This window comes from Neophocaena asiaeorientalis, unplaced genomic scaffold (assembly GCF_003031525.2).
Source record: "Neophocaena asiaeorientalis asiaeorientalis breed wild unplaced genomic scaffold, Neophocaena_asiaeorientalis_V1.1 scaffold82, whole genome shotgun sequence".
Taxonomy (NCBI): domain Eukaryota; kingdom Metazoa; phylum Chordata; class Mammalia; order Artiodactyla; family Phocoenidae; genus Neophocaena; species Neophocaena asiaeorientalis.
The window spans coordinates 7,083,613-7,098,646 of record NW_020173068.1 but is presented as its reverse complement, the minus strand read 5'-3'; the positions used below and the strand labels follow the sequence as shown (position 1 = coordinate 7,098,646).

The following is a 15,034-nucleotide window of genomic DNA, read 5'->3' as shown; positions in this document are numbered from 1 at the left end:
ATTAGTAATACTATTTATTACTTAGTTAAGTACCTGCTTATTCTTAAACATAAATCCATAAAATTACAGCATTTGTTTTCTAATTGAACCTACGGTATGCAGCAGATTTGTTCCCTGCCCTCATAGGGCTGAGGGTGTGGGAGAAAAACCTGGAAGAAATCATTAATAAAATACAACTGGGATGGGTGCTGTGAGAGTAAGTGACAGGGCTCTGTGGGGGAAGAGGGATACATAACTTAGTTGAGGGGGTGTGGCTCACTCAGGGAGGGCTTCACTGAAGAGATGACATTTAAACTGACCCCTGAATAATGAGTAGAAGTTAGCAAGTCAAAGAGTGGATGAAAAAACATTGCAGGCAGTGGGACCTCATGGTTTTCCATCTTTTTACCAGCAGAGCCCTTTTTATAGCTGAGGTTTTATGCTCAGCCACAGTGTATGAATAGATAAAAGGATTGCTAATTGGGTTGAAGAAGTGGGAATGACCTCACTTCAGGTCTTCCCAACACGCCCACTGGTAAGGGACCCTTACGTAGCTCCCTGGAAACTCAGAGCACAGTTTAAAAACCGCAGATCTAGTCCAGCTCCCTCATTTTACAAATGGGGAGATGACCTTGGCAATTTTAAAGGATTTTTCACAGGCCTCTTTATCAGTAATGGAGGATCCGAGACCCAAATCCAAAACTGACTCTGCGACTGCTCCTTCTGCAACACTTTGCTTCCTGTGTGATTGTCCCCTTTCGGTGGTTGTGGGATGGGAGTCTGTGGCCCTGAATTTGAACTGCATACCACCGACCAGCAACTGTGTTTCTTAGCACTCACTGTCTGTGTCCTGGGAGAGGCAACAAGTAAACCTGAAAATAGTACAGGGTGCCAAGGGCCGTGTTTGATAAGCAGACATACAGATCTTATGGAGCACAGGGAAGGCAGGCAGCCTGGGGATAGTCAAAGAAAGTAGTTGCATTGGCCCTCTGGGGTCTAGAACTAGAGGACATGGGGTCTTGAGGAGTTATTAGGAGAGGAAGAATTAATTGTAAACTACTTTTTAAGATGTCCTAAGTGAGAAAGAAAGATGAGAGGATGATCACTAGAGGAAGAAACAGGATGGAGTGGGGAAGCATTTTGTTATTTGTTTTTTGTTTTAAGATGAGGAAACACTAGAACATTTTTATAAGCCTAAGGGAAGAAGCCTCTGGGAACGAAGAGAAAGAAGTAAAGTATGGAGACGGAAGGGGTTGGAAAACAGACTGGGTCCAGTCTCAGTCCAGCCAGAGAACTGCCCTGGCAGACACTCCTGGCCTTTTCAAGAGGGCTCTTTAACACCACCACAGCAGTTCTGATGTAGCTGTAGGGCTTTCGAGCTCATGCTGGATTCCAGCAGCTCCAGACCTGCTGTATATGGTGAGCCCGGGCCATGTGCACATCCTCTCTCTGCCTCCCCCAGCCAGAGTCACTCTCTTTAAACCACACACACACACACACACACACACGTAGCTTTTTCCCAAACCAAATGCCTATGCAGCATCATTTTACCAACATTGCACAACCTAAGAGCACTGGTACCTGCTCCCCAGGAGCTTGTTCGTTATATTGGATCTGACAGGCAGGCCACAGGCCAGGTGTAGCTCTTGGAGGAGGCTCTCTGTCAGGTGAGATGGCTTAGGGAAGTGCCTTGCCCCACTTGTCTGTTTGCCCACAGACTGTCCTGTGGCCCCCATGCTCCCCACATAAAGGGTAGGCTTGGTGGGGAGGGAGTTTAGGAAACCATGTGGAGATAGCCATGCACACAGCCCCAGGAAAGGGTCAGCGTGCCAGCTCACAAATAAATAAACTCATTCATTAGCACACTGCTGAGACTTGAGTGTGGCCATGTCAGCTCTGCTTTCTTGGCCCCAGCCGGTGGCGGAGTAAGGCAAACAAGCTGTGTGAGTGTCCCTTTGGGATTCCTTCATAGCAGCCAGAGTGACAAACCTGCCCAAGTGCCCACTAGTCTTCACTGAATTCAAAATCAGATCCTCTCTGAGCGGCTTATAAACTACCATGAGGGAGAAACAAGACCAAAACACAACTGGCATTGTCAGAAGGCCCAAGCAGAGCAAGTGAGACAGCATGCTGAGAGCTGCCAGGACATGGCAGGAGGTCAGAGTCAGGAATAACAAGAATTCTTCCTTCCCAGATTTAGGCAGAGAGGTGGAAAGCGTGGCTAGGAAACTCTCCTTCCTTTGAACTCTGCAGGCAGTGTTGTCTTCCTCCGAGTCTGACCTAGCTGGAAGAGGCCCTTGGAGCTGTGCTGTCACAGGATGGGGAAGCAGTCAATACTGACACTGCCCTGGGAGGCACTGTGGCTTGAGGGAGAGAGGGGGAGCCCAGGCTTCACTCCAGCTCCCCTCTCCTTCACTGAGCAACCTTCAGGTACTTAACCTCCTCAGAGTGTCAGTTTTCTTTCCTGTGAAATGGGGACAGTTATACTTAGATGGTGATGTACGTTGAAAGAGATAGTGAATGAAAATGCATCTTACAGTGACAAGTCTCATATTAGAGGACTTAATAGACGGTAATAATCATTATTACTATTTGCCATAAGGCAAAATTTAAATCTTAGCCCTTTATATTTTGAGACTCCTAGTGAATGAGTCTTTCTTCCCTTTCCCCCTGTATTTTAGATATTAGAGAACCATCAGACTAGGGTTTGAACACTCCTTTTTTTCTTTACTTTGCTAACTGGGTTATTTGCTTTCCTTATATGTAAAAGAGATCAGTATTATTTATGAGGCACTGGAATCACTGAGAGACAAGGATAGTACTGTGAAGCTCAAAACCTCAATAATAAATTGTGGGTTAAGAACATCATCAGACTCGGGAGGGGCAACTGGAATTGCTCCTAAACAGAGGGTGGTTGATGCATAGATTAAGTCTATACTCGGAGTAGGTACTAAGTAGATACTTGTTAATGAATGATTAAATTAATTATTTAATACAAGAATTTAAAAATTACTAGATTGTCTCTTTCTAAAAAGACTAAAAACTAGACTTTATTTTTTAGAGCAGTTTTAGGTTTGAGTGGAATATTGTCTCTTTTTAAAGTTTCTTTTGCATCCTTAAGGGCAATTTTTTTTTTTTTTTTTTACACGGACCTCTCACTGTTGTGGCCTCTCCCGTTGCGGAGCACAGGCTCCGGACGCGCAGGCTCAGCGGCCATGGCTCACGGGCCCAGCCACTCTGCGGCACGTGGGATCCTCCTGGACCGGGGCACGAACCCGTGTCCCCTGCATCGGCAGGCGAACTCTCAACCACTGCGCCACCAGGGAAGCCCAAGGGCAATTTTTATTATGTTTTAGCATTGAAGTCTCCCCTCTCCCCCTTCCTCTTTCCCCCCAGAACAGCTCTGAAATTATGAAGTTTAATCAGTAGCAAAATGTAATTTGACCCCTCAACATTTAATTTAAGCATTTATTATGAGGAATACATCCGTGATGTAAATTGAAGTAAAGCTGTCCTGATCTTTTATTTAAACCTAGTATTCTCAATTGTGGAATAGTTTACTTAATGGCTCAAATATTATTGTATGGTCAGAGCCTGTGACACGTGTTGGCTTTGTTTTGTAGGGGGTACCAGGACCATCAAATCTTTTTTGTTTACCATTTTGAACTTGTTTTACTCATTTTCTTTTCACCTTCCAACATACTTTAACCTATTCTGGATCATTCAGGAGGTCCTGATAACTCTTTTTCTAAAAAAAAAAAAAAAAAAATTTATTTATTTTTTTGGCTGGGCTGGGTCTTAGTTGCTGCATGCCAGATCTAGTTCCCTGACCAGGGATCGAACCCGGGCCCCATGCATTTGGAGCACAGAGTCTTAACCACTGGACCACCAGGGAAGTCCCGGTTCTGATAACTCTCAACTGTATTTTGCCAGGCTGCCTTCTTTGAGTTGTACTCGTAGCTATAGCCTCCATGTTGAACTGCTGTTGTGTTTATTTTAAATACATTTTTAGGTTCTTTTCTTTTAGTCTGCCCCCAGTTACTTTTTGCTGTTGTAGGTGTGTTTGCCTCAGGTTAGCCAGTCTTTTCCCTTCTGGTATTTTATTTCTAATATGATGTTAGTTTTGAAACTTAAATTATTGCCCTTGTGAGGATTAAATGAAAAAGTAAATGGATTCTGGAAGGTTCGTTCTAGTCATTAAAAGAGGCATAAAAACAGTCTAACTCTGGGATCAGATTATCAGGGTTCAGATCCCAGCTTTGACACTTTACAAGTTTTGTAACTCTGGGCACGTTACTTCTGTAAGACTCAGTTTCCTCAGCTGTAAGGTGGGGACAGGAAGAATACCAACCTCCGATAGTTGTTGTAAGGATTAAATGAAATAATGTATCTGAATCACTTAGCACAGTGCCTGGCACGTAGTTGTGTTAGCTGTTAATTACAGCACTTGTCCATTTTTGCTATTAAAGGTTTTTTTTTTTTGCTTTTTTCCTATTTCTTAGTCTTATTAGAATAGGAAAAAATTGCCAGATAAGCTGAATTCAGCCTGGATCAGATGTTACCCTAACAACTGCTAAATAAATTACTACAACTCTATTATCCTAAAAAGGGTTTCACTGGGGTGACTGTAGTATCTATGGATGGAGCACAGAGTTGGAGTTGAGATTTCTTCACCACCATCCTTCTGTAACAGATTGTTTTTTCAACATAAGAAGAGTGTGTGTAGAATGCTACCATTGTGGAAAATGGGGAGAAAAGGGAAGCTACTATTTATGTAAAAAGAGTACATATACACTAAGTTGGTATATATATATAGATTACACGTGGAAGGTTTCCTAAGAAGCTGCTAACTGTGGTTGCCTTAGGGAGAGGAACCTGGTGATTGGGAGATGTGGGTAGGAAGGGGACTTAACATTCTTTTTAACATGTGCATGTATTATCTATTCAAAACATTTACTAAACAAAGAAAGGAGTAGACTGAACTTGTAGGCTTCAAGGTTAGGTACCCTAAGAATTGACCTTCAGCTTGATCTGGACATTCCAGGCAGCTGACTGTCTAAGATGTGGGCCCCAGCCTTCAGCTATGCTTTTTCCTTGAAGAGGACAAACACAAAAGTTCTTCACAACAAGATGACTTTTCTGTCCTTAACTACATAGAGAATTTGATTCACAAATTCAGGACAAAAATAAGTTGAGCCTTTAGTTAGCTGAGTTTGGTGATGGTGGATGAATGGGCAGCCCTGTGGATCAGAATCTTATTTTCCCAGTAGAACTCATGGTTATCTTCACTACACTTCCTGTTGATGAGAAGACTGATTGTTTTGATTTTATAAGTTTATGTGAGATGAAATTTACTGTAGAACTTTATATTTGATAGTGTTTTCAAATTGTCATCAATTGTCTAACAGAACTAATTAGGTACGGTGTTTTAGGAATAATTAGAATTTGCCCTTCTTTCATTTATCAGGCTTGAATCTATATTTTTTAAACTCTTAGTATCAGCAAAATTAGGTGCAGGTTGCAGCAAACTTTGCTGTTGCATTTCTCTCAAAAGGTAGATGTACACTTAATTTAAATTTCTGGATCAGACAATTGTAAATACCATAGTTCTACTGAAGTAAATATTCACCAAATTTGTCATTTTTCAGCCTTGGAAAGAAAGGGTTTCCAGCTGGGAAGAAAGAAAGGGTTAACTTCTGAGAGACTTATCTGTTCTTAAAGCCAAGGTCTTATTACACCCCTAATCTTATTACACCCCTTCTTCCTGAAAAACATTCAGTGGCTCTCCTTTGTCTGCTGAGTGAAGTCCAGACTTTTCAGCATGACATTTAAAAGCCCTTCATGACCTTTCTGGCATATTTTTCTGTTTCCTATACTTCCCTTCCACAAAATCTAGGTATTGTCCCTGTCCATGTGCTGAGCTTTCCATGGCCCTGTCTTTGTTCATAATGTTCCATCTGCTGGAAATTCTCTTTATCTTTTATCTGTCCACCTGCAGCTCACCTTTCCAAGCCCCAGGTACAATGTTTCATTTTCTGTGAAGCTTTCCCTGATCCCACTCAGCCAAGAGTAATCCTCTCAAACTCCATTGCACTTTGTGTTCCTCTCGGGACACTTACTGCATTCTCTCTTAGGGCTCTTGTCTCCCCTAAGGAGACCAACTGCTCCTTGGACTCTTGTTAACCATCACTCTAATCTCCACACAGTAGGAACTCAATTTATGTCCATTGAGTTGAATTAAGTGTCAGTCAGCATCTTGAAAGTATCTTCAATTTGCTTTACCTTTTCAACCCAGATAACCATTTGACTGTAAGGGCTATAAAACAAACTGCTCTGAAACAAAAAACACTTCACTCCATGTTGATATAGTTAGTAAGTTTATGGTCTGAGAAAATCTGTGCCTTTTAAACCTCAGAGGGCAGGTGTATTAACAAACTACAGAATTTTCATATAAATGAAGAATTCCATTACCTCACTATTGGTGTTGTTGAATTGGCCTCTGACGACACTTAAGCATCAAAACACACAGCGTCTTTTCAGGTGGAGAGGCTAACTTTGGTTAACTTTAAGAAAAATATTATGAAAAAGGACTGTTGAACTTTCCCCAGTTTGTTTCTGCCTTGGAATATGCTCTATATCATATAAAGTGGCCAAGTCTTTTTCCATGACCTGTTTTTATTGTCACAAAGTGTTATTTCTTAGGCACTAACTGGGTTCAGAGGTTACAAATTTAGAATCACAGCATCAGCAAATCCCGAGGTTGGAAGGGACTTTAGAAATCGCATAGTCAGCCTTCCATCAGATAGATAGCTGAGTTGCAAATTCTCTACTTTTTGAGGTCATCCATTACATTATTCAAATCTTCAGAAACTCCCCTATTAGAAAGTTTTTACTTTCAGCATTCAATGTTGAGTAGTTTTTCTCCCTCTGTGACCCACCCATTCGTTCTGATTCTACCTTTTGGATAAACAGTCTAATCACTTTTCTGCAATATTTAAGGCAACTGTCCTGTTTTTCTCCAGGTTAAATATCTTCTGATCTTACAACTCTTCCTCTTGTCTCTTAAAATATAATGTTCAAAACTGTCGACAGTATTCCAAGTAGAGTCTGACGTGTGCTGAATAGAACAAAAATCTCACTTTGTACATGAAGATATTATATTTGCATTACTGTTTCTAAAATCACATTAATTTGGGGGGCAACCATATCACCTTCTTGACTCCCCTTCAGTGTATACTGTCAACGTAAGCCAGTAAGGCTTTTTCACACATAGGTGGGCATGACTCACCAATCCTGTACCTCTACAGCTGTTCTTTTAGACCCAAGTGCAGGATCTAGATTTATCCCTGTTAGATTTAGCCCATTGAAACAGTCTGTTGAAGTATTTTTGGTTCATGGTTGGGTCATCCAACATATTTGTCTTCCTGCCCAGCTTCTTGCAATCTACAAATTTGATAAGTATGTTTTCTTTTCTCCATCTTAGTCATTAACAGAGATGTTGAGGCAGGCCAGGCTGGAATCATTCCATTGGACCTTACTATTGCTAGTAGATTTAAATGGGCAGGATTAATTGTGTATGGAGATAGAATTGTCGGTTTAGACTGAATACTCCATAATTATAGTAGGAGTTGTCTTTTAGGTGAGTAGTCCTATTGTAGCTGCTTAATAACTATTTAACAAGAGATAATAGAAATACGTGTGGTCATAAGAATGAGATTAGGAGCTATCTTGGAAAGTTGGTGACCCTGTTTATATTCTTATGTAAGGTCTTAAGCAGAGAGCATTCTGGACTGATTAGAGGCAATGTGGTATAGGGGAAAGAGCCCTAAACTTGGCCCTGAGATGTTTTATTCATTTATTTATTCAGAAAATATATATTGAGTGCATACTATACTTAAGCCCTAGATATACAATGATTTTAAAAAAACCCAAAAAAACCCAGACTTGATGTCTGCCTTCAATGGAACTTACATTCTAATGGGGGAAACAATTTGATAATTATACAGATGAAATCATAATACTTTCTGTCATCTATATTCTGGATGGGTACTATCCAACAGAAATATAATGCAAGTCACACATTTAAAAGTTGCTAGTAGCTCCATTTAAAAAAGTGAAAAGAAAAAAAATGAAACTAATTTTAATAATAGGTTTTCTTTAACTCAATATACCTGATAATATTTCAACATGTAAGCAATGTAAAAAATTTGAGATATTTACATTCTTTTTTCCTGAACTAGATCTTTGACATCTTAAACTTATACCACATCTCAGTTTGAACTAGCCATATTTAAGGTGTTCAGTAGCCACATGTAGCTAGTGGCGTCCATATGGGACAGCTCAGTACTACTATACCCACCTTTATAGACTGCTCTGTGGTGTTGGGCACATCATTTTCCTTCTTTAGAACTCCTGTTTTCATCAGTAAAATGAAGGATTCAGACTTATCTTTAAACAACTAAAAGTGGTCCCTTTCATGTATGAGGGAGCCTTCTGAGGTGCTCTAAATAATCTATGTCTTGATGTGAGTGGTACTTACATGGGTGTATATTATATGTAAAAATTCATCAAGCTGTACACTTAAGATTTATGTACGTTTCAGTATCTATGTTATAGCTCAATAAAAGATTTTTTTTAATCACTTCTAGTTTTTTGATTCTGTGCCCTTTGATAAAATGACTCAGATGAGCTGACCTTCCGTGGAAATGAGTGATGTGAAAAATGCAAACAGCCAGTGACTCTTTATGTCTTCTTCCCACCCAGGATGTGTCTAGTCCGAATGAAGCAGGAAGGCCGGAGTGGGAAATACATGTGTCGTATCATAGTTCATTTTATGTGGGAGGATGTTGAGCAGCGTGGCAGAATCATGGGGGTAAGTGAATGCTATCAGATTCTGGTCCTGGAAAACTCCAATGAGGGGTTGCCTGACTGGAGTTGAAGTTTTATCTGTTCTAGAATGGCCTGATGTCAAGTGGTAATTCACCTAGAGTCACTTCTGCCTCTATGAAGACTGGCATGCTACAGACACTTTATTTATGTATTTGCCCACATTACCATGCTTTGTCAGTGTGAGTACATCCTATGTACAGAGATGGGATTATTAAGTCCAAATCATGGTGATAGGAGGGATGGATTTGGTAAACAGATAAAATCAAATAATAATAATCCAGTTTTAGGACACTTTGCCTTTGATACCAGTTCAGTGTGTCAGTTCACAATTAGTTTGGATGGAAAGACCCTGGCATGGGGCCTGCACTGTGCTCAAGAACTTAAAAACAAGCTTCTTGATCACTGACAACCTAGAATACTTTGGCAAGGTATCTACTGAAAAGGTACATTAGTATATTTAATAACCTGAGAAAGGAGAATATATAGTATGTATATAACAGAATATGATGACAATAGAAAGCCAAAACCAAAACATTAGGATACAATTGGTTATATAAATAGTAATCTCTTCCTTTGTGTATATTGTGTATTTTGTGTATCTAGACCGTGTTTTAGTAGATTGTAGTTCCTTGTTTTTTTCCCATATCATTGCCTCCTAGCTTGGGAGCATCTAAAGCCAAACCGTCAGACAGGGTCACAAAATGGGTTAATCTGGTTTCTTTCATTACAGCACAAAGTTCTGTGGTTTTGCGTGTATATATTTTATCATATATGATATCATCCTCTATGCACTTAAATGCAACTTTTTTTTTTACTCAACAATATATCTTAGAGATCTTTCCATGCTGCATGGGAATTAAGTGGGAGATCTCCCACGTCTTACTTTTATCTACTATAATTATTTTCACACACTTCCTATGTTATTGTCTGATGGTATCATGTGCTCACTCTCTGTGTGAAATTATAGTCTTTGAGACTAAATCATGGAAATGATGGTTGCCTGCTGAGAATCTGGATTGAGGGTATTTTCAGATTCTCATGACTTTGGAGGAAATGCATGTATAGAAAGCACAGTAGACATGGGTTCATCTTTTTATTTATTTTTTTAAATTGCTTAGTAATTTATTTATTATTATTATTTTTTTTACATCTTTATTGGAGTATAATTGCTTTACAATGGTGTGTTAGTTTCTGCTTTATAACAAAGTGAATCAGTTATACATATGTTCCCATATCTCTTCCCTCTTGCGTCTCCCTCCCTCCCACCCTCCCTATCCCACCCCTCCAGGCGGTCACAAAGCACCCAGCTGATCTCCCTGTGCTATGGGGCTGCTTCCCACTAGCTATCTACCTTACGTTTGGTAGTGTATATATGTCCATGCCTCTCTCTCGCTTTGTCACAGCTTACCCTTCCCCCTCCCCATATCCTCAAGTCCATTCTCTAGTAGGTCTGTGTCTTTATTCCTGTCTTACCCCTAGGTTCTTCATGACATTTTTTTTTCTTAAATTCCATATATATGTGTTAGCATACGGTATTTATCGTTCTCTTTCTGACTTCACTCTGTGTGACAGACTCTAGGTCTATCCACCTCATTACAAATAGCTCGATTCCGTTTCGGGTTCATCTTTAGATAGCTTCACTGACATTTACATGCCTTTCTCTGGGACAGCAGACCATTAGCATTTCTGTTCATTCTAAGAAGATGATAGCATATTTCAAAGTTTTAGCTGCTGTCATCATCATCTTCTTCATCATAATCATTATAATCATCTGTTTTGGAGTTGGTATTCACCTGTGTTTGTAACTACACTCTTTGCTTCCTTCTTCATTTTTCTCACTGTCATACCTTACTGCTGTTTAGCTGCCCAGAGTGGGATCAGCAGTTTTTAAGCTCTTCAACCAGCTGAGTGTTCCACATGCCCTCAAGTACTTACTACTCAACTCTGTGGCAGCTCACAGTGGATATACAGTAGTGCTGGCAGTCTCAAATCATCCCATTTAATGATGACCAGTGATACCCCCTGGCCAGCCAAAGCCTCGGCTGACTGCCATGCAGTTACACAGTAGTTCTTCTATGAGTTAGTCTGTTTTCTTATCACTGTTGATTAAACTCTGCTGGAAGTGGGACCACTAGAGCCATGTGGACCACAGCTGTCCCCAACTGAATAGCTTAATGAGTCATAGGTTGCCAATTCCTGGACCACAGGAACCTTTTACTCTACCCCACCTCCACCCCCAAATGGATTTCCTTTGGGACCTACATATATATATCTCCATCACAAGGTTCAGCAATTTGAACCTTCTCCCATGTTACTTTATAATGTCCCTTCTGCTTGACTGTATGCTATATAAAGGCACGAAACCTGTCTTATCCAGTTTTTTGTTTACACAGTAAACATTGGATAAATAAATACTTGTTGAATGAATGAATAAATTGAACTTCAGCCTCTGAAATTTTTTTTTTTTTTTTTTTTTTTTTTTTTTTTTTATTTTTGCGGTGTGTGGGCCTCTCACTGTTGTGGCCTCTCCCGTTGCGGAGCACAGGCTCCGGACACGCAGGCTCAGTGGCCGTGGCTCACGGGCCTAGCCACTCCGTGGCATGTGGGATCTTCCTGGACCGGGGCACGAACCCGTGTCCCCTGCATCGGCAGGCAGACTCTCAACAACTGCGCCACCAGGGAAGCCCCTGAAATTCTGTTTTAAAGCCAACTTATTTGTCACATAGATCATACTCGGTTTATTAGTCTCTGGTCCAGGTGTACGTCAATGCAGTCCTGCAGAAATTAGCCTTTCTTTTTTTTTTCTCCCATTTTCTCCAACCATTTTTTTTAATCTCAATTGTTCTACATATGATGCTGTTCTATAGTGAAGTGTGTTAGACCACCATTTCTCAAACTTTAATGAGCCTACAGTTCACCTGGGGATCTTGTTAAAATACAAATTCTGATTCAGTAGGTTTTCAGTGAGGCCAGAGAGTCTACATTTCTAAAAAGCTTTGGGTGATGCCAGTTCCACTGGTGGGGCTGGGTGGGGAGAGGGGCAACCACACGTTGAATAGCAGGGTTTCAGATGATCCATAATGCTCCCCAAGTATAGACTCTTAAATTTGTCTTCATGAACAGAAATGCCAAGCTCAAGTTTAGTTACAAAGACTATAAATAAAAGATGATATAAAAATAATAGAGGGACTTCCCTGGTGGCGCAGTGGTTAAGAATCTGCCTGCCAATGCAGGGGACACGGGTTTGATCCCTGATCTGGGAAGATCCCACATGCCGTGGAGCAACTAAGCTGGTGCACCACAACTTCTGAGCCCGCGCGCCTAGAGCCCGTGCTCCGCGAGCAACAAGAGAAGCCACCACAGTGAGAAGCCCGCGCACTGCAGCAAAGAGTAGCCTCCGCTCGCCGCAACTAGAGAAACCCCGCACGCAGCAATGAAGACCCAACACAGCCAATAAATAAATAAATAAATTTATAAAAAATAATAAAGATTTCAAAGAGTTGGGGAATTAATATTATTACGTTTCTGTTATAACTGATTTGCTCCTCCCTTTCCAACCTCATGCTATAAACAGACACCCTTTTTACAGGCAAGAAAATTATATATTAGCCACTTCTCAGTTGTTAGTGTGACTGTGTGTGTGTAGAGGGGACATCAGTCTTTGTACAACCTAAAGAAATGAGAAGGTTAGGCTGGAGAAGAATGGCATGTGGCTGGAGAAAAGTAGCAGCCAGAGGGAGCCAGTCTGGCCTGGTTCTGACCCTGGCTGGCAAGTCTTCTCTCTTCTCCTTGCTTCAGTTTCTTGGTTAAAAAAAAAAACTTGGGGGGTGGGTGACTACATGATTTCCAAGTTTCTTTTCAGCTTTGAAAACCTATGATGTGAAGGTGGTAATTTGCAAATCTATTTCTGTGTTACTTGGCATCTTTAAGAAAACTCATATAAAAAGTAGAATTTATAAGACTGATCAATGTAGTGGTGATTTTTCTTATGCCAAAGAATTCTTAGAGGCCATTACTTTACTTGAGTAGATTTGTGTGGGGAAGATTGAGAATGCAAATTAATGACACATTAGAAATTTGGATCAAGAAATCCTTTGAAATTAGAGTTCCAGTCTCATTTGGTGAGAAAATTTTCGCTTTCCAAAAATTTGCTTTTTACCAGCTTTTTAGGAGCCCAACTATTGTGAAAAATATGGCAGCCTCATATATCATCAGTGAAGCTGGTATAAAAAGTAAGTGTTAAATTTGAGGTTACAAAAATCACATCAATAATTTAGTGTTCTGACTTAAAAAAAACATTATTTGGGATTTAAACATATAAATTAGCTGTGGAAATAAAGTTCATTATATCACCTCATCTGGTCTTGTTTTATTTCATTAACTGGTTCTTAAAAACCTTTGTGAGCTGAGTTGCAGCTGAAGAGGTTGGAGACCATTTTTCCTTGGGCCCTTGCCTCACTCCTGAGTGTTGGTAAGAGTAGACAACTAAGACTTGACACAGCTGTAAAAACAGCGCCTTTGGCCTCAGCACTTTCTCCTGGTGCAGGCAGATTTCAGATGTAAATTTCACTTTCTACCTCTCCTACTAATGAAGTAAGTTTTCTTTTGCTGGGTTTGCAGCCAGGTGTGTCCAGTCTTGTGGCTAACTGGAGCACTTTACTTAATTTTTCCATTTGTGACATTTCAACCAAACTTAAAAAACAAACATAAAAATTAGCTCAAGGCAGTGGCTCAAAGTGTTAATGGTAACTTTAGGCTGGCTAAACGACTTCCTTTCAGTTCTGCCCTGCCAGACATCTCCACCTTGTGGCTTACAATAAGCAGGTTTAAGCTTTCCAAACTGTGGAGACAAGGTAGGAGTGAGTGGGGATGGGCTTTAGTTAAGAAATTGCAAGTTTATCTCTGTCAGTGGTCCCTGGCATGACAGTTGGCTTCAGCAGGATGTCAGGTGATTCTTGCTCGCTGCTTTTCTGAATAAGGATGAACCTCCTGTCAGCTCATGGTCTCCTGCTCTCTCTGTAGCAGAGCTGCTTGATGGAATGGTGCAGAGGGCCTGGAAAGAGGTGGAGGAGCTGTGGGCTGAATTGGACTCCTTTGTAAAATTCTACTTTGCTTTTCAGAACTAGCATTTTGCTTTGTAAAGTCCTCTGATCATACTCCAGACTACCTTTCCAAGCTCATTTCCCCAACTCTTCTTGAACCTTAAATATGAGAAACCTCTACACATGTGTCTGGTACATAGGAAGCACTCGGTGAACATCACATTCCATCTTTGCCTCACATACTTTATTTATTTATTTATTATTTTGCGGTACATGAGCCTCTCACTGCCGTGGCCTCTCCCGTTGCAGAGCACAGGCTCCAGACATGCAGGCTCAGCGGCCGTGGCCCACGGGTCCAACCGCTCCACGGCATGTGGGATCATCCTGGACTGGGGCATGAACCCGCATCCCCTGCATCGGCAGGCGGACTCTCAACCACTGCGCCACCAGGGAAGCCCGCCTCACGTACTTTTCACTGCAGCCAAGCTGAATGTTTTGCTCTTCCTGTCTTGTGTCTTTTCTCATGTGGTACATATACCTAGATTGCCCTAACATGCCAGCCGCAATTCCTTCATGTCCCTCCACTTCAAATTGGAAGCCAATCCTGGTTTCCCCTAGCTGTTAGTACCTTAATAATTTATCTTTACCCTTCTTTTGGCTTTTACTGTTTCTATTTTGCATCAGTGTCATTCATGTATTGACTGCCTTCTGGGTGGATTCCTGGGGGGCGGGATCACATGCATCCCTCTTTGTATTCTCCAAAGTGCCAGTCATTGCTCCTTGGCTGAACGTATGCCTGGTAAATATCTGATGAAAGGAGATGGTTCTGGAAGCCCACTATAAGTGTTGGGAAAAGTAGGGTGAGTTTTATTCTGAGGGTATTTGTTTGCTCATTAGTCTTAAATATTGGAAGAAAAAGAAATGAGAAGTTGTCTCCACTCTCAATTTTTCTTTTTCTTTGTCCATGATTTCTCATCTTCTAGTGGGATTATTTGATTAAAAAGAAACAATTTGTAAATAAGGTACATTATATTTCTAAACCAGAAAAGCCTTAAATCTATAAAAGGTAGTAGAAATAAGAATTACATTTACTTTAGATTTCTGGAAATTTCCTTCCAGACCTC

The 15,034-nt window shown here is 40.8% G+C and overlaps 1 protein-coding gene across 2 annotated transcripts in view; it reads left to right on the top strand.

The window, feature by feature from the left end:
• UQCC1 (ubiquinol-cytochrome c reductase complex assembly factor 1) overlaps window positions 1-15,034 on the top strand; it is a 90,927-nt gene that overhangs the window by 38,249 nt on the left and 37,644 nt on the right. For both annotated transcript variants that reach the window (XM_024743203.1, XM_024743202.1), the window contains exon 7: window positions 8,743-8,851. In XM_024743203.1, the coding sequence (XP_024598971.1) occupies window positions 8,743-8,851 (109 nt within the window). The remainder of the gene's footprint in view (window positions 1-8,742; window positions 8,852-15,034) is intronic.